The sequence below is a fragment of the Sapajus apella genome, unplaced genomic scaffold (assembly GCF_009761245.1).
Source record: "Sapajus apella isolate SASKATOON/1434 unplaced genomic scaffold, GSC_monkey_1.0 scaffold59, whole genome shotgun sequence".
Classification (NCBI taxonomy): Eukaryota; Metazoa; Chordata; class Mammalia; order Primates; family Cebidae; genus Sapajus; species Sapajus apella.
In genome coordinates, this window is record NW_022436999.1 from 3825967 (window position 1) to 3847541 (window position 21575).

The following is a 21575-nucleotide window of genomic DNA, read 5'->3' on the forward strand; positions in this document are numbered from 1 at the left end:
AAAGAAAGAAAGAAAGAAAGAAAGAAAGAAAGAAAGAGGAAAAGAAAAGAAAAAAAAAAAATCCAAACATTTTGGCAAAGGGAATTGTGGGTGTTTGTGCTTCTTCCTCCTCACTCGCTTTCTCAAGTGTGGTACCTAAACCAATTAAATACAAAATCACTTTCTGTTATTATATTTAGGCAAATCATATTCCCACAGTTCCAAAATGCACACATTATAAATAAAATATAAATTCCCCTAGATCTTATTAAATCATTTGCTGTCTGAGAACACTACCAGAAAAGCCATCATTTACATCCCCTTCTGCTAGGTAAGTGGGGCTTCCTGCAAGGCCTCAAGGGCTCCTGCAGGACCTTCCCCTGACAGGAACAGGTCCCTCCATAGGCAGAAGCTTCATAACACTCTTTGGGAGAACTCCCTTGAAGCCATGTACTTACTCCTAGAAACGGAGCTGTCATCTGCTTATCTCAGGATCAACAAACCTTGCAAATCTTTGAACTCAACTTCAGTCCACAAAATAACAGAGGTCTAGAGATGTTAAGTATTTTGTCCATGGCCATTCAGCGGCATGCCAATTTCAAGCTAGGAAACTCCGGTTTAGGAAAACTCTTGCCTAAATCTTTCACAGTTCTAAATAGGAGACTGTTGACACAAATGAGTACACCTATACTGAAAATACCCATAATGAATAGTCTTTTTAAAAAATGTAAAGTGATATTCCATGTAACACCTTAGCCTCCCACCTATGCCTGTTAGTGAACTGGCATATGGAAAACCTGAGTCCCAGACCAAAACAACCACAAATGTTCTCCCCAGCTGTGAGGACTGAAGATTCAAGGCCAGCCATGGCTGCCCTGCCTCCCAGTTTGGCTGCTGTCCTGTGCCAGCATGCATCTGTGTAGATTCAAGGAGATGTCCCCAAATCTACTGCCTTGCCTGTCAAGTATGGCACAGAAAAATCACAAACCTTGCTGCATCGTAAGCAGCCATATAGGGATGGAATCAGTATCTCCCTTTAGCTTTACAGATTCCATAAGCAAATTGTTTGCATCAAAATTGGTGACACATGGGCTGACAGCAGGACAGAATATTAAAAATCAGGACCTCCTCGAGAAATCTGGCCACACGGTTGCCATGCCGACACCCTATAATGCCAAACAAGCATCTCCAAGGTCCAGAAGCAACTTGGCTGGCTTCAGATAGCCCAGTCATTGTGAAAGCAGAGCTGCCTCCAGGTCCAGGCACTTCTGCAGACCCTCCCTTTCCCAGTTCAGCTCTCTGATTCCCCAGGGGAGTGATGATGACGCCTATCTGAATTTGCCAGCCTCAGACAGCAGGGCTAGCCACATCATTCTCTAGGAATCTGAAAATCCACGTGCAGTGTCCTGGCCCAGCTAGGCAGAAAAATGTTTCTGAATAAGTGGTTACCACAAATTGCAGGGCAAAAGTAAATCCCCAGCTGCACCTGCCCCTTTTAAGTTGAACAAAGGGTTTAATGTCTGCTTGAACATGTATCCCCCTACCTCCTTACTTAGAGCCAGGTTACAACTGGGAATAAAATATTAAGGTGATATGAATATAATATCATAATATTAAAGGGATGTGCAGCATTGACTGCTCCCAGAAATGAGTGAGAATCTTATTTCACTCCTTTAAGAAGTCTCTGTGCACTTTGGGAGGCCAAGGTGGGCAGATCACATGAATTCAGGAGTTGGAAACCAGCCTGGGCAACAGTGGAACCCTGTCTCTACTAAAGATAACAAAAATTAGCTGGGAGTGATGATGAATGCCTGTAGTCCCAGCTGTTCGAGAGCCTGAGGCACGAGAATCACTTGAACCAGGCAGGTGGAGGTTGCAGTGAGCCAAGATCAGGCCACCTTACTCCAGCATGGGAGACAGAGTGAGACTCCATCTCAAAAAAACAAAAAGTCTTGCTGTGTGCATCAGTGTGGGGCTGCAAGGAGCTTCCAGCATAGTTCCTGTATGCATCACTTACATTCAGCTGCAAATCACATGGAAGTGAAGTAATTGGAAGAGAGAACTACAATGATACAATGCAAGGCAGTGTCAAAGGTGGTGCGTGACTGGGGGCCAGTGCTGGTGGAACAGGCATGAGGGCTAAAGCTTAAGAACAAAGAGGGAGCTGGCTGTGCCCCTAAGTGGCCACAGAAGGCTCTCCCACTCCGGGGGACTTCCGTCCTCCCTTTCTCCTGCACCTTCACTTCCCAGCTTCCAGGTATCTCCCTGATACTCCTTCATACTTTAAGCTTAGCTTGCCGCTATGAGCCCTTTTCTTACCTGCAGCAAGCCAAACCCTGTGGGAATAAGCAGGGACAAGAGGACGTTTACTGGTGACTCTCATGACCTCCGATTCCCACCCCTCAAAATGAGTGCTGAATCCTTCCAGCGCGGTCCCCTACACCATTCTGAGACTCTTGAGAAATGTGAGCGGCCCTCCCAGTGGATTTGCAGGACTCTGGAAGGAGCAGCAGAGAGGTGCATGGGCCAGGTTCCGGGTTCCAGGTTCAGGGTTCAGGTTCCGGGTTCCAAAGCAGCAGTCCCCTCAGCTCTCTTCCCTCCTCTCCTCCCTGCCCGGCCTCTTTCTCCTCCCCTTCCAACTCCCTCCTCCCATCGTTTCACTGGAAAGAGGGACAGAGCATCTGGCCAGCCTGCCTTGCCTGAGACCAGGGCTGTTCCTCTAAAGAGTATGAATTGGCAGCTTGGGCTCCTGGGGAGGAAGCTCCCTGGGGTCTGGAGACCACTGCTGGTTTGGACAGCTCCAGCTCCAACCTGTCCCTCTGCTCAGATCATAACACTCTGGGGTCTCAGCACAGGAGGCTTTTCCTCATCAGCTTTCTGTCCAAACGGCGACAAGTGCTTTGGAAACTGTCCTGGGAGAACTGCCCAGAAGGGAACACTGCACCTAATCAGGCTTGCCCTCAGAGTTCGCCCAGACCGGGATCTAGGACCCACAACCCCACCCCGCCAGTCTCCTCAGGCAAAACCTGAAATAATGGCTCCTTTACAGGGGACTCGGAATGTGGGGCGGGATGGGAATATGAGGGGACGCTCTCCAGTGAACTTCTCGATATTCCCGGATTCAGCTCTGCCTCTGGACGCTTTCCTCAGATTCGTTTCCACGGACAAGCCTCAGCCCTCCGGACCTTGCACCTCCCCGAGGAGCTCCTCACCCCTTCTCCCCCAAGCCCAGATCTTTCCTTGTCGGAATCGCCACGCTCCCTCATTCCCTCCCCCCGTCCCACTCGGCTCTCCTCTTCCTAGTCCTCATCTGACCAGGCTGCCCCGCCCTGGTAGGTCCCGAGGGTCGCCCGAGGCTCCGGACCACCAACCGCCCAGTCTGGAAGAACGCGCCTGCCCGAGCGCGCTCTCGGCAGGTGCCAAAGCCTCCCGCCTCAACAGGTGCTCCTGCCTGGCCACACACAGCTCAGTCACCTGGGACTCGGACAGAGACGGCAGCAGGATCGCCCCCTGCAGGGCGGCTGCGGCTCCGCACACCCCCGCCCGGGTCCCCAGAGTGTCAAGGGCCCCCGCAGCCCCGCCGCCGCCCCCGCTGTGCCACACTGCCTTTGTTTCTCCGCCCGTTTAGATGTCGCGAGGCTGACTTCACGTAAGGATATCGCCAAGCCCGGGCACCGACACCGCCCGCCTACCCGTGGTAGCGGACCCTAATGTTGGGAGTGAGAGACTGGTACAGGACGAGACCTCTCCCCAACCCAGAGAATTCTGGGGGAGTTGGATGTCCTCGCCGAAGAAGCAGGTTCAAGTTGACCCGGGCTCAGAAGGGGGCGCGAAGCCAGGCGCAGCGCCTAAAGAGCCTTCCCTACCCACGCCCCCCACCCGATGTCCTTTGCCCCCAGAAGGAAGAGGGGCTGCGCACTGCCACCTACACGCTCAGCTGCGAGTGGCTGCCACCGCCCGCTGGTCCCGCGCTGGGTCCGACAGCCTTCCGGGGCACACAAGGCTCCTGCAGCCCCCCGGACCCCGGACCGGGCAGCGCAGAGCGTGGAGAGCCGCCACGTTCCCAGCCGCGCGCGCACGCCGGGCCCACCAAACTTGCAGCACTTTCTCCCAGCCCCCACCCGCTGTCACCCTCCCTTAGTCGGTGCGCCCCGGCCTTGCCGCCAGGCAGAGGTTGCCATAACAACGGGCAGGAATGCTCCAACATATACAAAGCCCGACCAGCGCAGCGGGTACTCAGCCCCTGGCCGGGCCCCGCGCCCTCGGCCGCCGCGCAGGGGCTGGACGCGCGCAGCTGCTCCCTAGCCCGCAGCCCTGCGCTCGGGGCATACTCACAATGAGCGGGATGGTGCGGTCCTCGCGGAGCTGCTCCGGCCTCCCGCCGGCCCTCTGCGCCCCCCGGCCGCTGGAGGATGCTGCGTGGGCTCGGTTGTCCTGCCATAAGTAGTAGAAAGTGCCCAGGATCCAGGCTACGGTCAGGATGGCGATGGCATTGGCGCGGATCTTCCTCATGGTGGACAGACGGGCGCCCGGGATGGGGGCCGGGGCCGGCGTGATCTCGGGGCCGGGGCGGGGGCGCTCGCAGCCCCAGCTGTTTGTTTTCGCTCGCGCCTAGCTGCTCAGTCCTGCAGAGCAGAAAAAGGAGAGAGATTGGGGCGGGGGGGGGCGGCTGTTAGGGAGAGACGGAGCGCAGAGCGATCCTCACGGTCCTAATGCCCTTCAGCCCCGAGCGCGCGCGTCCCCAAGGCGCCCATTCATTCGCGCGCAGGGCCAGCCCCGCGCTCCAGTCATCTCCGGCCGACCCACCCGGCCACTGCGCACTGGAAGAGAAGCGCGCCGGGTGGGAAGCGGCGCGGGCCTTCCTCCCGCGCCCGGGAACCTGGCGAGACAGACGCCGGCGGCAGAATGGCGACTCGCCAGAGCCAGCCTCGGCTCCCACCGCTAGGTGACCGAACGCCCGGCAGCTGCCCCCGCGCGGCCCTGGTCGGTCCCGCCTACCCACACCCACTCCTGGACCGAGCGGCCCTGAGTCACCGGCTGGAGACGCGCGACCCCCGATCTGGGCCCGCACCGCGGAGCTGCAGTTCCGGGCTGCGCTCTGGCGCGGGATTCAAGGTGTGTTTGGCGAGTCCTTGGGTAGGGGCGGCTGGGTTGGGGGGAGTCCTGAGTTTGTACTGGAATCTGCAGCCGAGATTAGCCCAGACAAGGCCCGCCCAGAGGAGGGATTGGAAGCTGGTGCACTTGACATTCGAAGAGAGCGAAGGGAAAACGATGCTGCCTCACACCCAGTGCTAGGAGAGTGGGGGTACAGCCATTCCACATTTTTCACTGGCCTGGGGCTCCCAGATGTCACGATGCTTCCTTGCATCCCGCCTCATTGACCCCTGGACAATATCATCGTCAGCATTATTTCATCGGAAAGAAGGGAAGCCAGAGAGCCCGGATGATTCTCCCGAGGCCACACAGCTAATTAGTGGGCAGAGCCCAGTCTACAAGCCATCTCTCCATCTGACACCTTTTGACGAAGTGCAAAACGCAGTGGTGAGAGGACACAGACATTGAGATTCTGCCCCAGCCCTGGAGGCACTGAGAATCAGGCACGAACTACCCTCACTCCAGGTGGAAGGCAAGTGGCTTAGATGAGTTTTTAGGAGACCAGCACAGGGTAGGGCACAGAGCGCTCAATGAATAGATGTGTAACAACAAAGTAGGGATCCAACAGAGGAAGAAATAATTTATTGTAAGGTGGTCTTTGGGAAAGCTCTCATAGAGGGTGGACGAATCACTTAAAAAACAAGGAAGGGGGAGGTGAGGGGAGGGGAGGGACTGCAGGAATAGGCCTTGCAAAGATTCAGGGGATGGAAGTGCTTGATGTGGTCAAGGGAGAGAGCTTCCTGGCATTGCAGGGGGCCTAGGATTTGATGGGAGTTGAGGTTGGCCAGCCTGGGTGAGTCTGGACTCAGTAGGTCCCTGAATGCCACAGAAAGAGCTGGTGAGGAGTCTGCTTCCTGCTGGCACTGCTGGACACCATGGCTCCTCCAAACACCCACATAGGGTCCAGCCTCCAAATGAAGCCACCTGGGAAATCAGGCAAACTGAGGTCACAGCATCATGCCCCCCACAAGCGTCCCATGAGCACCACCCTGAGAGACAGAAGTAAAATCAGTTGGTGTTTCACCATTTCTCCAGCACTCGAGACTGAAGCGCACGCATAATCAATACATTTCTGTTGAAGTGAAGAAACCCCTAGTTGGGTTTTTGCTGCAGAAAACCCAGGGTCATCACTGTAACTTTGATACCCTCACTCAGAAGCCTATCATGAGGACACTTAGACTAGTTCAAAAGTGACCCAAGCAGGAATGGGACCTCGAAAGAAGAGAATGCACAAAAGAGGGCCTCACAAAGGGTCTACCCAAATAGCAGAGAGTTTCAGGAGCAAGGTGTGGCAGGGGCAGGGGCGTGGAGATGCCAGACGCTCTCTCAGGTCTCTCTTGCCTGGGGAGATTAATGCACTAGGAGCCAGGGCTTGTTTGCATAGTTGGAGAAAACCACTGTGAAGCCACCGTTTGTTTCCACAGGAATCATGGGGCAGATCCAGTGGTCATGCCATCTGTGGGAGGCCAGGAAAGACCTCGCTCCTTAGGAATCAGGCTCCACAGACCTCTCAGGTCAACCAAGAAAATGTAAGGAAACTCCCCTCCTGATGCCCCCATTTTCACGCATCTCTCAGGTGAGCCCGGTGAAAGACTTGGGGAGTAGCCCTGTTGTCATAGGCTGCTCCCCTCATCCCAGCCTGGTCTGTGGATATCTAGTTGCCTTTGGTTGTGGGATCTGGAGACATCACATCGCCTCCTGGTGAAAGGCTCCAAACTCACCCCTCCTCACAGGGATGAAGCTGGACCATGCTGACTGAACCCAGGCTGATGGGGCTTCTGGTAACTCCAAAAGGAAGGCTCCATGGGGGGAAGGAGGGAGGGTGGGATGGGCTGGAATGTGGCAGCGTTTCTAACGTCTCACCAGTTCCTGCCCAGGGCTCAGTGGTGAGGATGCTATCTATCTGCCCCAAATGGTCACTCCTTAGTAGTTCTGTTCCCAAGAGAAGGCTTTCTTGGCCTCCACCACAGGAAAGACTGCACAGAAGTGGAGTGTAGCCTCTCTAGTTGACTTCACCACAGCTCTTCCTTAGATGGGCACCTTCCTGGGGGATGATGGAGATGGGGTGGGGGTAATGACCATGCTCATTTGGCTGACAGGAATTCCATATAGACAGAGGTGGGGTAACGTGCCTGAAGCCACAGGCACTCTGGCAGAGCCAGAGACCAGGAGTCACCACCATGGCTGCAGTCTGTGGTCTTTGTTTCAGATTCTAATACCTGAAGTGGCTACAGAACTGGCCTTCCCTGGGATAGGTTTCAATGCTCAGAAATGACCATGAGTGTTGTTTCCCCTCTAGTGCTAGGAATGGACTCCAGCAGCACCACAGAATCACAGCAACATCTAAGGGAGTCACTGTTTCTTCACATATGCTGAACTTTGAAAACAAGTCATCATAATAGCTACAGTTTACTCAGTACCTACACGTGCCAGCCACCATGCCACCACTTCGCATATACTGCCTCTAAAGCCCCTACAATCCTGAGCTAAGGATGATCGTATCCCCAACTGCAGATGACAATGCTGAAGCTCAGAGGCCACTCAACTTGCCTGGAATCCTACAGCAAGTAAGCGGTGAAGCTCAGTTTAAGTCCTGTGCCATTTTCAACGCTTGTGTCTGGGTACCAGTGCAGGGCTTCGGAGGCCACTGGGAAATCTGCAATGTGGTCAAAATTTCTGTATGCAGGAGCCTCACTTCCCCTGCCCTCAGTTCTCCATTTTCTCCTCTATAAAAGGAGGGATACAAGATGTCCTGGGGGGGTCCCATCAACTGTGCCACTTTGAACTTGCATTTCCTTCCTTTCAGCATTTCTCTTAGGCACAGTTCACATTGTTTTAAAGCTGTTAAAGCCAGCACTCAGGGTAAGCTAGGAAAAGTGCCACATGCCCCTGGGACCCCCAGATCCACCAGGGAGTGCTGCTCTGCCTCCTGTGCCTTTGGTGTGGGGGTTGCGGAGGCGTGGATAACCGAGGGGGAAAGAGTACAGCTCAGTGTAAGGCCCTGGCTCTGGAGACGGACAACCTGAACTTGAATGCTGACCCTGTCACAAATTAAGAAAGTGGCTCGGGCAAACTCTTAACCTCAGTTTCCTCAACTGCAAAATGGGGCACTGATAGCCCTTACTTCACAGCCTTGTTGGGAAAGACAGGATGAAATACAGTGTTGTAAAATTCAGTGCCTAGTAAGCACCCCAGTACCCCGGACGGTGGGGGGCTCTCTCCTGTAGGCTGTTGCTGGCTGCTGGAGGTGAAAGGGGCCTCCTGAAAGGGATTGCTGACTATTGCTGCCAAGAACAGATCTGAAGAAAGCCTCTCTGGCATGGCTAATGTCCAGCAGTCATAGACTGTCCCGTCTGTGGGTGGGTGGCTGCCTCTTCCAGAGCCTCTGCTGAGCAGCTGGAGGCAAGGCAGGGGAGAGGTACAGAGCAGGGCCCCAGCCTCCCATTCATTACCTTTGTTTAAGATGCTGGACCAGCTCAGAAGCTCTTGCTCTGTCTGTAGCAGCAGGGCCCAGAAGGTAAGGAGGGGACCTGATTAGACACTCTTACCAGGCTGTGTCTGCTCTAAGCAGGAGAGAAGGCAAGGATGGTGGAAAGAATGTATGTTACCATGCAACAGGCAATGTGCTGATACACGATCTCAGAATACTCACAACGACCCTGTGAGGAAGACGCAATCATCCCTCTTCCACAGGGGAGGAGACTGATGCCCGCGGAGGTGCCAGCATCAAGTGGAGCATGCGCTGCCCACTGCCAGCTGAGAACACTCAATGCTCCAATTGTCTCTAAGGAAAAGATATTTATAAGGTGAGTTTCTATAAACCATTATAGATGAAGGAAAGGACTTAGCTCTTTGAAAGGAACTTGGCAGTTTTCTTATTGTCAATCCTCCACCCCCATTTGTCTGATAACCCTGGTTTATTACTTATTAGTTTCTGCCATTGAGGTTCTTGTATATTTTGTTTACCACTGTTTCCCCGGTGCTTATAGTAGTGGCAAATAGTACATGCTTGTTAGTGTGTAGTATTTGGTTTTTTGTTTGTTTGTTTAAACCCCTTGGAATACGATTCCATAGGTATTTGTTGATGGAAGGAAAGGAGAGAAAGAGGGAGGGAGGAAAAAAGACAGGGTACTCCATGAAACATGCACTTCTCTTTTCAGCCAAGCACTTGATAAATGGGTACAGGGCTAGAGCACAGACAAAGGGGGTGACTTGTCTAGGGTCAGGGCGGGCCAGTGCAGTGAGTCCCCGTCAGTGCTTCCTTCTGCAGTCATGGAGCCAGGGCCGAACCCTCCTGCCCCAGGATGAGGGGGAGAGAAAGTCCTCTGTGGTCCCACCAGAAGTAGCAGAAGGAATGACTCCAATTCTGGTGGACAACTGCAAGAATCATAAACGTTAATAGGGATCGTGAAATAACCCAGGTGTTGCATTAGGGAATAATAGGATTGCAGAGGCTGCAGGCTAATTAGAAATGTGTCAAATGGTTTTCATTAACAAGCAAGGAATTTGTACAAAGGAGAAATACATAAATAAAACCACTCCTCAGCAGAACTGGTCCCAGAGGCAGAGCCCTTTCCATGGGCTCTCTGACATTCCCATCTCCACTACCTTCTCATTGAGTCCCTTCTCCTTCTCTGTAGCCTCTGCAGAGCAGAGTGACCAAGTTCCTCAGACCAGACTAGATGGCCCAAGATGCCAGGTTAGTGCTTACCACATGCCTGTTTTTCCCTTGGATGGGAGCTCCTCTGAGCCGAGCCTGGCAGCCTCCTTTTGTGTATCATGAGTTTTTAGCAGTGTTGGGCATCTTGGCAGCACTCACTAAATATCTAGGCAGAGTAAATGAATGAATATTGAGGGTGGCAGCTGCTGCTACTCCCCATTCTGTCCCATGAAAATGCCAAATAGCCCACTCAGACTGTAAAGCCAGTGCCTGATTGCCCATTGGGGTGGCATTTCCAGTCTCTTTCTTACCTTTCCTTCTTGAACACCTACCATGCCAGGCACTTCTAGGTACTGGGGATACAAAAATTAATAGAATCTGGTTGTAGCCTCTGAAGAGTCCAGTAATTGACAATGGGGAAATACACATAGATAATAACAAGATGAGTCCAGGTGTAAAGGCTCATCCCTATAATCCCAGCACTTTGGGAGGCCAAGGCAGTAGGATTGCTTGAGGCCAGGAGTTTGAGACGAGCCTGGGTGACATAGTGATCCCTCGTCTCCGCTAAAAATTTAAAAATTATCTGGGCCTCAGTGTGCTTGCCTGTAGTCTTAGCTCCTCACAAGGCTGAGTGGAGAGGATAGCTTGAGCCTAGGAGTTTGAGGTTGCAGTGAGCTATGACCATGGCATTCCACTCCAGCCTGGGTGACAGAGCAGGACCCTGCCTCAAAAGAAAAAAAAAATCACAAGATGATATAACAGAGCTCCACAGAACACAGATTAAGGCAGTAACACTGAAGCAGGAAAGAAAGAGGGTAGAATTTGGTGGTAAGTTGGAGGTGGATGTGAGAGAAAGGATTTGAAAACAGCATGTAAGTTTCTTGCTTAGGAGACCAGTGCTTTGGTGTAATGTAACCATTAACTGAAATGGGGAATACAGGAGGAGGAGCCAATTTGGGGAGGTGTGTTCAGTGAACCTGAGCTCTCTGTGGTCAGTCCAGGAAGGCATCTGTAAACCCAGATCTGGAGCTCAGGGAGAACGGATAGTGCCAGTCACGTAGAGATGAGAAAGCCAGAAACACAACGGGGGCTAATATGTTGCTGGGTGGCTGCCTATGTACCCAGCACCCAGGCACAACAGAAAAGCCATGTTGTCGGAGATGAGGGCTTCTGGATGCCTCGTGTGGTGATGGAAAGAAAACTGACATTTTTTTTTTTCTGCCTCTGTCAAATGCCTTAATTCAAGTCCCTGGACTCAGGCTCTTGGGGAATATTCATTGCTTTATCAGAAACCTCATCATCCGGTATGAATCAAGATGGACCCCTTGACCTAGGGTTTGAATAAAATTTGGCTCAATATCAAAAAGGTCAGGTGACAAGACCAAAGAGAATTGGAGAGAGGTCCTTAGTCCTGGCCCTACATTTCCCTCAGTCTAATGGTGCTTATAATTGATATCTCTGTTTTCCTCGTGGAACTGGGAAGTGGAAATTAAAGCAACGTTCCCAGGATTGGTATATATTTTGAAGCTCTCAGCAAGGCTGAAAATACCCATCAATATATTTTGAAGTGTAATTTCTACTCCCTTACCAGTCAAAATAATTGAATGGGAAGAAAAAGCTGTTAATGCAGGAGGCATATAACATCAGATCCACATTGCCTGGAAATTTACCATTTCAAAGCAATCGAAGGCATTTACAGCCCATGTTTACAGTCCTACGAGTCCCTTTCTCACTGAGGCCACCCTCTGAAGCCATCAAAAGGCCCATCAGTCTGGCTTGGACGCTGAAATTGCTCACAGTATCTGGAGCTGTTGCCAAAACAGGGAGGGTTTTAAAATATCATCCTGCCATTTTATCAGCATGTAAATCGTGGGGAGTTTCCTCCTGGTAGGTGGTAGGAAACAGCTGGGGCTGCCTGTCAGTGCTCATGGAGCCAGTGGTGGCAGAGCTCCATGGTGGCATGGCCAGGCACATCCTTCCCACGCACAGCTTGTCTTCTTAGTTGTCTAGTCTAAGTAGACATTTCTCCCTTTTGCCCAACAAGAAAATACCTGCCCGGGGACAGTAAGCCAGGGGGCTGCAGGTTTTTTGGCGGAGGCATGGTGCTATGCTGCCTCTCACAGCCTTTGCCTGGCCCCTGAATCTCAGCCTGGAGCCCGGCAGGATAGACAGACAATAGCTTTGCCAGCAGTCATCTTCTGTCTTCTGCCAATACTTGTGTATGGGTGGGCGGGCGGGTGCATGTATGCGCATGCTCTGTTTTCTATTGGAGTTTGACTTCAGGCTTTTCCTGGAATGGCTAATTTCTTTCCTCCTATTTGTGTCCACTGGAGGAAATTTCTAAATCCATGTTTGATCATTTGTCTTTCCTTCCACCTCTGAATCACTCATCTTTACAAAGACCATTACCTAAAGATGGAGCACTCAGTATGTTCTTGGACAACTGGGACAATTGGGAGATGGGAAACCTGAGTTTTAGAAATTACACTTCAGAATATATCGATGGATATCTTCAGCCTAGTGGGATATACTGGGCTATAAACCAATCCCAGGAACATTACTTTAATATCCACTTAGTAGCTAATATGCTAACAACTAGCCTGGCGACCCTGGAAAAGTCACTTATCTAGGGCCTCTTTCGCATGTTTATAGGGAGGGCTTTGGAAAAAAAAAAAAAAAGGTGGGTGGGTGCAGTGGCTCACACCTGTAATCCCAGCACTTTGGGAAGCCAAGGTGGGTAGATCACGAGGTCAAGAAATGGAGACCATCCTGGCCAACATGGTGATACCCCCATCTCTACTAAAAATACAAAAAAACTAGCCGGGCATGGTGGTGCACACCTGTAGTCCCAGCTACTCAGGAGGCTGAGGCAGGAAAATCGCTTGAATCCAGGAGGCAGAGGTTGCAGTGAGCTGAGATCATGCCACTGCACTCCAGCCTGGGTGACAGAGTGAGACTCAAAAAAAAAACAGAGAGAAAGAGAGACAGAGAGAAAGAAAGGAAGGAAGGAAGAAAGAAAGGAAGGAAGGGAGGGAGGGAGGGAGGGAGGAAGGGAGGGAGGGCAGGAAGGCAGGCAGGCAGGCATCAACTAGGAACCTCCTTTCAAGTGCTAGCATTTTAGAATTCTATTTACCTTTTTTGGGTTTTTTTTTTGTTTGTTTTTTTTTTGAGACGAGGTCTCACACTGTGCAGTGGCACAATCTCCGCTCACTGCAATCTCCGCCTCCTGGGTTCATGTAATTCTCCTGCCTCAGCCTCCTGAGTAGCTGGCATTACAGACGTATACCACCACACCTGGCTTATTTTTTGTATTCTTAGTAGAGATGGGGTTTCACTATATTGGGCAGACTGGTCTCGAACTCCTGATTTCGTGATCCACCTGCCTCGGCCTCCCAAAGTGCTGGGATTACAGGCATGAGCCACTCTGCCTGGCCTATTTTCTTGTTTTAATGTTTTAAACCATCCCCTGCCTCAGCAAGAATGATGGGCAATCAATTAGGATACAATTTTCTTTATTATCATTTGATTCTCCTCTCTACATCTTACACACAAACATATCCCAACAACTTAAAATAGTCCATTTGATCAAGAATCTGGAAACTTCTGGATTACAGCAGACCTAAAAAAGGATAAATTGGAAGAATGTATGTACAAGAAATTGGTACATCCAGGGATGCCTCTGTGGAGGGGAATTTGAGAACAGGAGTAGGAGAGAGACCTTCACTGTATATACCCTTTTGTGCCTTTCAGTTTTTTTTACCTCTTTACCTAAAATTTTCTTCCAGCAAGAGAAAAGTTTTCCTTCCTCTTTCTTCTATCACAGGACTCTCTGCAGCTCAGTGCCTAGGGAAAGAGGAGCCAGTGACTGAGCTGAAGGCACACCCTGGGAGCTGCCTTCAGACCAGGCCCTCCCTAAGGCAAATGCCCCTCTCCACCGGGGCTGGCCAAGAGCCCTGCTCCCCAGGCTGCCCCATGCGCCTGGAGGGGTTCTGTGGGTACATACCCACTGCTGGCTCCCCTTGCCACTGGCATGCACCTGAGCTGTCAAGCTGCATAGGGACCCCATTCAGGGTGCTCCAGTAAGGGGCTGGCCCTATTGCTCCAGCAACCAGATGGGCAAAGAGGCCTAAGAATTCAGCAAAGGGGGAAGTGCATCCAGCCTTAAATTCTCCAGGCTGTGCCATCCCCTTTCAAAGGCAGACTGCCTTTGTTTGTTTTCTACTCTTAACATGACATGAGGACAGGCTCATAAAAAGGAATAAAAGGGAGAAAGAAGTGGGAGACAGGGTCCTCACAGATCCCGTTGCTCCTGGCCTCACCCCCAAAGTGCTTGCCTCCATGTGGCAGAGCTGGGCTGCTGCATCCCTGGCGGGGTCCTGCTGCCTGGTCTCCCGAGTGCTGGCTCCTCATTAGCTTTCCCCCATGACATCCAGCCACCACCTGGCCTTCCTCTTCTGATTATAACCTTGAAGGGGTGCTGGCCCATCCCTTGTGTGTCCTACTTCCCTGTGCCCCTCATTACCTATTTGGCCTACTTATGGCACTCCCACACTGCCAAGAAACAGCTGTCATCACTGGGGTCTGCTTCCCATCTGCAGCTCTCATTGTCCAACAACCGAGATTGTTCCTCCATTCACATTCCCCACCCGCTACCACTTTCCAGAATCAACACAGCCACTCTCCTCTTAGCAAGTAAAAAATCTTCATGTCCTTCCTTTGTATAACACCTTACTGGGAATCCAGAGATCATATTGCTTAGGTTTTGTAAGTGGTCTCCACAGACAGTGTGGGAAGAGGCCACATTGGTCCTCTGAAGTCCTAACTCTGCTAAAAGATACTCTTCTGAAAACGGCTCTGCACGCTGCCCATGCTCAATCTGGGGTGCCCTGGCTGTGCTGAAGCACTGACTGCTGACCTCACCTTGCTGACCCCAACTGCACACAGGCCCAGGTGGGGTTGGGCTGTTCCCTAGCAAGCCACAGGAAGGTGGAGGCAAAAAGATAATCAAGAGGCCATGAAAGTCAGACAAGCAGCAGCAGATGGGGATGTGCACTGGGTGGAGTGGACAAATAGCACGAGGAAAATCAGCTTTGGGGACAGAAAAAGCCAAGTGGAAAGTGTAATAAATACTAAAACCAGAAGAGCCTGAAGAGAGTCCATCCAGGGAGCAGCGGTAGGATGGCTAACACCACTGGAGTTAGGTCAGAGGGGAGGACAGCCGGAGGGGCAGGGGTGGCATTCCAGGGGCTGGGGGCCAGAGAAATGGCACAATGTAAGTACCATTTCTCTTGGCAGAAGGGAAGGGAAGGGTCACTCACCTTCCAAGCTGTTGGACTCATTGGCTGCCACAAGCAGTCTATTTAAAACACACCAGGCATTTTGCCTCATTCTGTTTCTCTGCCCAGGAAAGGCTGGAGCCAAAGGCTGAGGGAAGGATTCCAGCATCAGGACCCTGCATGGATGACTTGGCTGAGACCACGAAGATCCCTGCTCCATCCTGAATGACCTCCACGTACATCCCCAACCCCCACCGAAGCTGCCAGGCCACTCAGCTCCTCACATATTGAACACAGTCCCTAAGGCAGCTTGTGGTATCCACTTCCACTGGGAAAGACTCAATGGCTTCCTTCGTCCTGTCTTCAAACTTGTCATAAAGCAGATGCCGCTCAAATCTAACAGCTGCTCTAAGGGCACACTCAAAGGGTGTTCCCTGACCAGTGGGAACATTCTTCTTGATAACTGAGAGGCCTTGGGTGACAGGACTACGGCAAGACAAAGACGCAAGCATGAAAGGGCATCAAGGGTAAAATGGCCCTAGGGAAACCACATGGGACTTGAATTGGAAAGCACCAAGAGCCTCACTCCTTTCCCTGGATTGTATAACTTCATGAAGTTCTAATTTGGAGAAGAACTGACTCCTTATCCACCTGCCACAGAGAAAGTATTAATAAAATATAAGGCTAGGGTCTAGGAGAAGCGGCCCAGGAAAGCCATCATGCAAATTTTGCTTCCTTCCTACTTAGAGGGTTGGGGACGAGAGGTCCTTCCTTCTCTGGCTCGTAAGCACATGAGTTGCATAAAACACTGTCCGAGAAGGCAGAATATAAGCCCTCTGTTCTGCATGAAATTCATATTCTTGAAAGACTTAGCATATAAATCAAATTTTACCTGCCAGAGAAGCTGGTTTTTCAAAATAAATTTGAAGTCAATCCTATGTTTATACAGACGGATAGCCTGTGAAGGTGAATAACCAACCCAGTTCACATTTGCAAATTGGGAACTCTGAATGTCTGACTTGGAGGATGGGGCAGGGGGTTCTGTCTAGAGATTCATCTATGATTGGCTTTTAGGTTGCAAATAAGCATTACTCTAAAAAACAAACAAAAGACAGAGTTTTTCAGAAACATTTTTAATGGAAAATTTCAAATATATAAAGTAGAGGGCCTAATATAATAAACACACAGCTTCAATGATTCTAAACCCATGGCCAATATGTGAGAAATGTGGACTTTTGAACCAGCTGACAGATACAGAGGGTAAACTTCATGGTACGGAACAAAAAGAATTAGTCCTACTGAGGCTGCAGTATCCAAAAGGTCTCTGCATAAACGCCCTAAACTAGAGCCTAAAGTATGACATGAAGGGGTGGAGAATATTCTTAGTTAGCAACCAAAGAAGAAACCTGGGAATTAAAACACAAAACAAACCCCCCCTCCCCCCCCCACACACACAGTCTCTGTGAAGGATGCAAATTAATAGTAACAGTAACACTGGTTGCTTTCAAGGAGGGCAAAAGGACTGAAGCAATTTCCAGTCCCCCTTTTATTTTTCGAAACAAAGTCTCACTCTGTCACCCAGGCTGGAGTGCAGTGGCGCAATCTCAGCTCACTGCAACTTCTGCCTCCCAGGTACAAGCAATTCTCGTGCCTTCGCCTTCTGAGTAGCTGGAATTACAGGCGCCCGCCACCATGCCTGGGCTGGCTAATTTGTCTATTTTTAGTAGATATGGGGTTTTACCATGTTAGCTAGGCTGGTCTCAAACTCCTGACCTCAGGTGATTCACTCGCCTAGGCCTCCCAAAATGCTGGGATTACAGGCGTGAGACACCGCACCCAGCCTCATTATATGTTCTTTAAAAACTTCATACTACATGTACATCTTATCTATTTTTTTCTTTTTTTTTTGAGACGGAGTTTCGCTCTTGTGACCCACACTGGAGTGCAATGGCGCGATCTCGGCTCACCACAACCTCCGCTTCCTGGGTTCAGGCAATTCTCCTACCTCAGCCTCCCCAGCAGCTGGGATTACAGGCACGCGCCACCATGCCCAGCTAATTTTTTGTATTTTTAGTAGAGACGGGGTTTCACCATGTTGACCAGGATGGTCTCGATTTCTTGACCTCGTGATCCACCTGCCTCGGCCTCCCAAAGTGCTGGGATTACAGGCTTGAGCCACCGCGCCCGGCCCTCATCTTATCTATTTTTTTAAATTAACTTATTAATAACAAACATGAAGCTCTGCAATAACCAAATCCACTAGATGTGACAAAAGGGAAAACTGCCTGGACTTAGTATATAAGAGGGCTTATCCTCTGCCTTGTTGAACAGTGTTTTACACAACTCATGGGCTCACAAGGCAGGAAAGGAAGGACCTCTCATCCCCAACCCTCTTAATAGGAAGGAAACAAAATTCGCATAGATGGCTTTCCTGGGCCACTTCTCCTAGACCCTAGCCTTATATTCTATTAATACTTTCTCTGTGGCAGGTGGATCTTCATCACATTTTGATCTAGATTTATGTGTTATAGTAATTATCTCAGCTAGATGAATGCACAACCTTCCAATCCCAAAAGGTACATCATTAGGTGTTTCACATATTAAAAACCCCAGCCCCTGATTGTTAGATGGATATACACATTTGTCAAAATTCATTGACTTGTATTCTTAAGATTTGTGCACTTTATTGTATGTTAATTATATTACACTTCAATAACGTATTGCTATAAAAAAAGAAAAAAAAAAAATTCCCAGTCCTTGTGTACAAATAAGCCAAAAAAATCACCACTTAGAGGTTTGTTGGGTTGGTGGTTCAGAGAAAGCTATTATGAGGAAACATTATGTGGACTTTTTGCAAAAACTTAACTCTTTGGAAATCACCACTACAGCATGTGCTTTTAGTTAAGCATTCCATGGCTGAAACACAACTCCGTGCTGAAATGCCGAGAGGATGAGGCAGCATCTTGGCCAAGGTCAAGCTCTGCTGATGGTTTGAGAGGGGGATGACAGCCAAGAGCTCTGCACTTGTATAACATTTAAAAAAGAAAAACTAACCCCAAGTCATCTTCTGTTCCTTTTCTTAGCCAACTTTAGTCCTGCTCGTTGTGTCCAAGAACTCAGAGGAGCCATATGTGCAACGGCTCAGACTTACCAATCCTCCAGGGCCAAACATACATATCTTGATTAAAAAGAGACTAAGCCAGCTGACAGGGCTTTTAGTTGATTCCATGGGATATAAGAAGAAATTTCAGAATTTTAGATAAAGTTAGGGTGCATCAAAGAGAGGGCAGAGAAATGTCGTTAAGCTTCCTTTTTGGCTAGCTGCCCACTTTTTCTGAAATAAACAACAAAAGAACCCCAACTTGATAGAAAGCAGGGACTCATGTCTAGGTCTAAGTGATTATTGTGAAAAGAGCTCCAAGACGAACACACTTGGTACAAATCTGTGATACATGATGAAAAGCCTATCCACGTTGGGACCAAAATTAAGCACAAAGATGGACTAGAAAGTATGTTTCTGGCCAGGCGCGGTGGTTCACACCTGTAATCCCAGCACTTTGGGAGGCTGAGGTGGGAGGATCACCTGATGTCAGGAGTTCAAGATCAACCTAGTCAACATGGTGAAACCCCATCTCTACTAAAAATACAAAAATTAGCTGGGCATGGCGGCGGGCACCAGTAATCCCAGATACTCAGAAGGCTGAAGCAGGAGAATCGCTTGAACCCGAGAGACAGAAGTTGCAGTGAGCCGAGATTGCACCATTGTACTCCAGCCTGGGCAACAAGAGTGAAACTCTGCCCCCCTCCCCCAAAAAAGTATATTTTCTTTCGGGTCATAGAGGATGGATATATAGAGAGAAATGTCTTCAGCAGCTTATAAAATGCAAGCTTTACATTTTGCATATGTCTGTCTAGCTGATGCCCAGGCAAAGGCAAAGGCAAACAAGACAAAGTCCAAGGCAAGTCAGGATTATACAAGACAGGTTCCAGAGACTCTCTGCAGTCTCCCTGTGAGTTCTTCATGTCTTAGGACTCACGCATGGGTAAGAACGTGTTAACACTGTGGATGCCTCCAATATTCTTGGACTGTCACAACATCACACACAAAAAAGAGAAAGTATTTTTACTTATTGGTATAAGGTTTTTTTTAAAGTCTCCAATTCAATGCTCTATTACATACATATATATACATACATAAACATATACATATATAAATACATATATATATATGTATGTACATCCTTAATTTTGTTACCCTTAAAATGAGAAACAGTCTTTCGTTCCTCAGTATCCTCCCATCTACAACACCTGGCACACTTGCCTCATTTCCCCTTTACACTTATCTCCTATTAAATCCTACAGCACTGGCAATGTGGTTAAACATACAGATTTTCCTTCTCTCTTTCTAATTATATAGTGAAGTGGGTGATAGGGAAATGTGAGTTCCCTAGAGCCATACACACAGACACCTCCGGTGAGACAGGTATTCTGACAACAGAGGAAGAGAGCAGGCTTCTCATTAGTGAGTGAGGCCATGCTGTGGCATCCTGCTTCCCTCATTACCCTTCTTTCCACGCAGTCTCCATTCCCAGCACTGGGCGTGGGACAAGGGTGTGCAATAAAGCAGAAAGTCCACACTACTCAAGGGAAAGAGCCACATAAAAAAACAGTGGGGTGGATTACAGAATGCTACAGCTAGGAGGGCCCTTATGGCACATCTAATTCAAACCTCTACAGACACAGAAAGGAGCCCAGAAAAGTGGTGTGTCCAAAGGCACACAGCTGGTGGCTGGAACCGGAACCTGAGTCAACAGCACACTTTTCTCTGATCCTCCAATACATGACAGAACTAGGTATAGGAAAGGGCAAAATTTAGAATTCAGTTCGTGAACAAACCCCAGCCCGCCGCACCCCCACTAAACAAATAAACACACCTCCTTTAAAGTTATCCATGTTTCGGTCTCACTCCTTTTCAGCCCCCTTTAGCTTACTAAGCTCAAAATTCTGTTTCTTACCCAGGACTTACTAGATACTCGTGTGGCCTGAGTGGCCAGAATCTCAACTCTGCCCTGGCATGTTGCAGCCTGAGAAGGGAGATCTTTAGGAAGCAGAAGTAGGGGTCGGGCGTGGTGGCTCATGCCTGTAATTCCAGCACTCTGGGAGGCCGAAGTGGGTGGATCACTTGAGGTCAGGAGTTCAAGACCAGCCTGACCAATATGTGAAACCCCGTCTCTACTAAAAATACCAAAATTAGCCAGGCCTGGGGGCATACGCCTGTAATCCCTGCTACTTGGGAGGCTGAGGCAGGAGAATCACTTAAACCCAGGAAGAAGCAGAGGTTGCAGTCAGCCAAGATTGCACCACTGCATTCCAGCCTGGGAGACATGAGCAAAACTCCCTCTCAAAAAAAAAAAAAAAAAAAAAAAAAAAAAAAAAAAGCAGCAGTAGACTCGAAATATTTCAACTCAGGAATATTCTGAATCCATGCATCATGCTTATAATAATGCTGCCTGTAAACACCGCAGCTTTTGAAGCTTATGCTGGGAGAAAGACAACAGGCTACCCATCCAGCAAGAGAGAAAAATTTGAGAATAACAAATAAGGAGGCTAGAGGGAGGGAAAATGCTTTGAGTTCAGTCTGGAGGGTATGACATTATCTCCATTCAGTCACAGCACAGAATGAGCAGTTACCCAGTTTCCAAGGGCCTCCAGTGACAGTTGGCCACAGACAAAGCTGGTTAGAAAAAAATCAATGGTCTAATGTACTTCTCACCTTTCCAAATAACATGTTAGCATTTAAGCAAGGCCTTGGGTCCTCAAACAAAGGGAGTGACTAACACATCTCCCCTAGCAGGCTGGTGGAATAGGTGCTTTGGAACACGTGGGCTGTGTGGCTGCACGTCATCCCTGCTCCACCGCCTGATGCAAAACTGCTCCAGGACTGGGACAGGCAGAAGGTGCTGGGCTCTTGCATGAGGGGCATCTTGGTGAAGGCCTGAAATTATAGCTGAATTCCAAAACAAAAGTATTTGGGAGACTGGGCACAGTGGCTCATAACTGTAAGACCAGTACTTTGGGAGGCTAAGGTGAGAGGACTGTTTGAGGCCAGGAGTTTGAGACCAGCCTGTGCAACAAAGCAAGGCCCTATCTCAACAAAAAAATTTTAAAAATTAGGCCGGGTGCGGTGGCACATGCCTGTAATCCCAGCACTTTGGGAGGCTGAGGAGGGTGGATTGCCTGAGGTCAGGATTTCGAGACCAGTCTGGTCAACATGGTGAAATCCTGTCTCTACTAAAAATGCCAAAAAAATTAGCCAGGTGTGGTGGTGTGAGCCTGTAATCCCAGTTACTTGGGAGGCTGAGGCAGGTGAATTGCTTGAACCAGGGAGGTGGAGGTTGCAGTGAGCTGAGATCGTGCCACTGCACTCCAGCCTGGGAGACAGAGTGAGACTCCGTCTTAAATAAATAAATAAATAAATAAATAATTTAGCTGGGCACGGTGCTGCA

At 49.6% G+C, this 21575-nt stretch overlaps 1 protein-coding gene and 2 long non-coding RNA genes across 4 annotated transcripts in view; 1 reads left to right on the forward strand and 2 right to left on the reverse strand.

Annotated features, from left to right (window-relative positions):
* Positions 1–5094, reverse strand: part of GALNT16 (polypeptide N-acetylgalactosaminyltransferase 16) — a 92026-nt gene extending 86932 nt beyond the window's left edge. The window contains exons 1-2 of one of the 2 annotated variants that reach the window (XM_032245809.1): positions 5014–5094; positions 4315–4604 (exon numbers count right to left, since the gene is read on the reverse strand). In XM_032245809.1, coding sequence (XP_032101700.1) covers positions 4315–4491 — 177 coding nt within the window. In that variant the 5' untranslated portion in view covers positions 4492–4604; positions 5014–5094. Of the gene's footprint in view, positions 1–4314; positions 4605–4785; positions 4876–5013 lie in introns of those variants that run through there. The other variant, XM_032245807.1, reaches the window with a different exon arrangement.
* Positions 5095–6041: 947 nt separating this feature from the next.
* Positions 6042–20248, reverse strand: LOC116528533. Its single transcript, XR_004259080.1, has 3 exons — positions 20004–20248; positions 8786–8917; positions 6042–6122 (listed from the first exon to the last, which is right to left on the reverse strand). It is a non-coding gene; the product is annotated as an uncharacterized LOC116528533 (long non-coding RNA).
* Positions 6116–16017, forward strand: LOC116528532. The gene is made up of 3 exons (XR_004259079.1): positions 6116–7700; positions 8705–8939; positions 15199–16017. It is a non-coding gene; the product is annotated as an uncharacterized LOC116528532 (long non-coding RNA).
* Positions 20249–21575: the final 1327 nt, after the last annotated feature.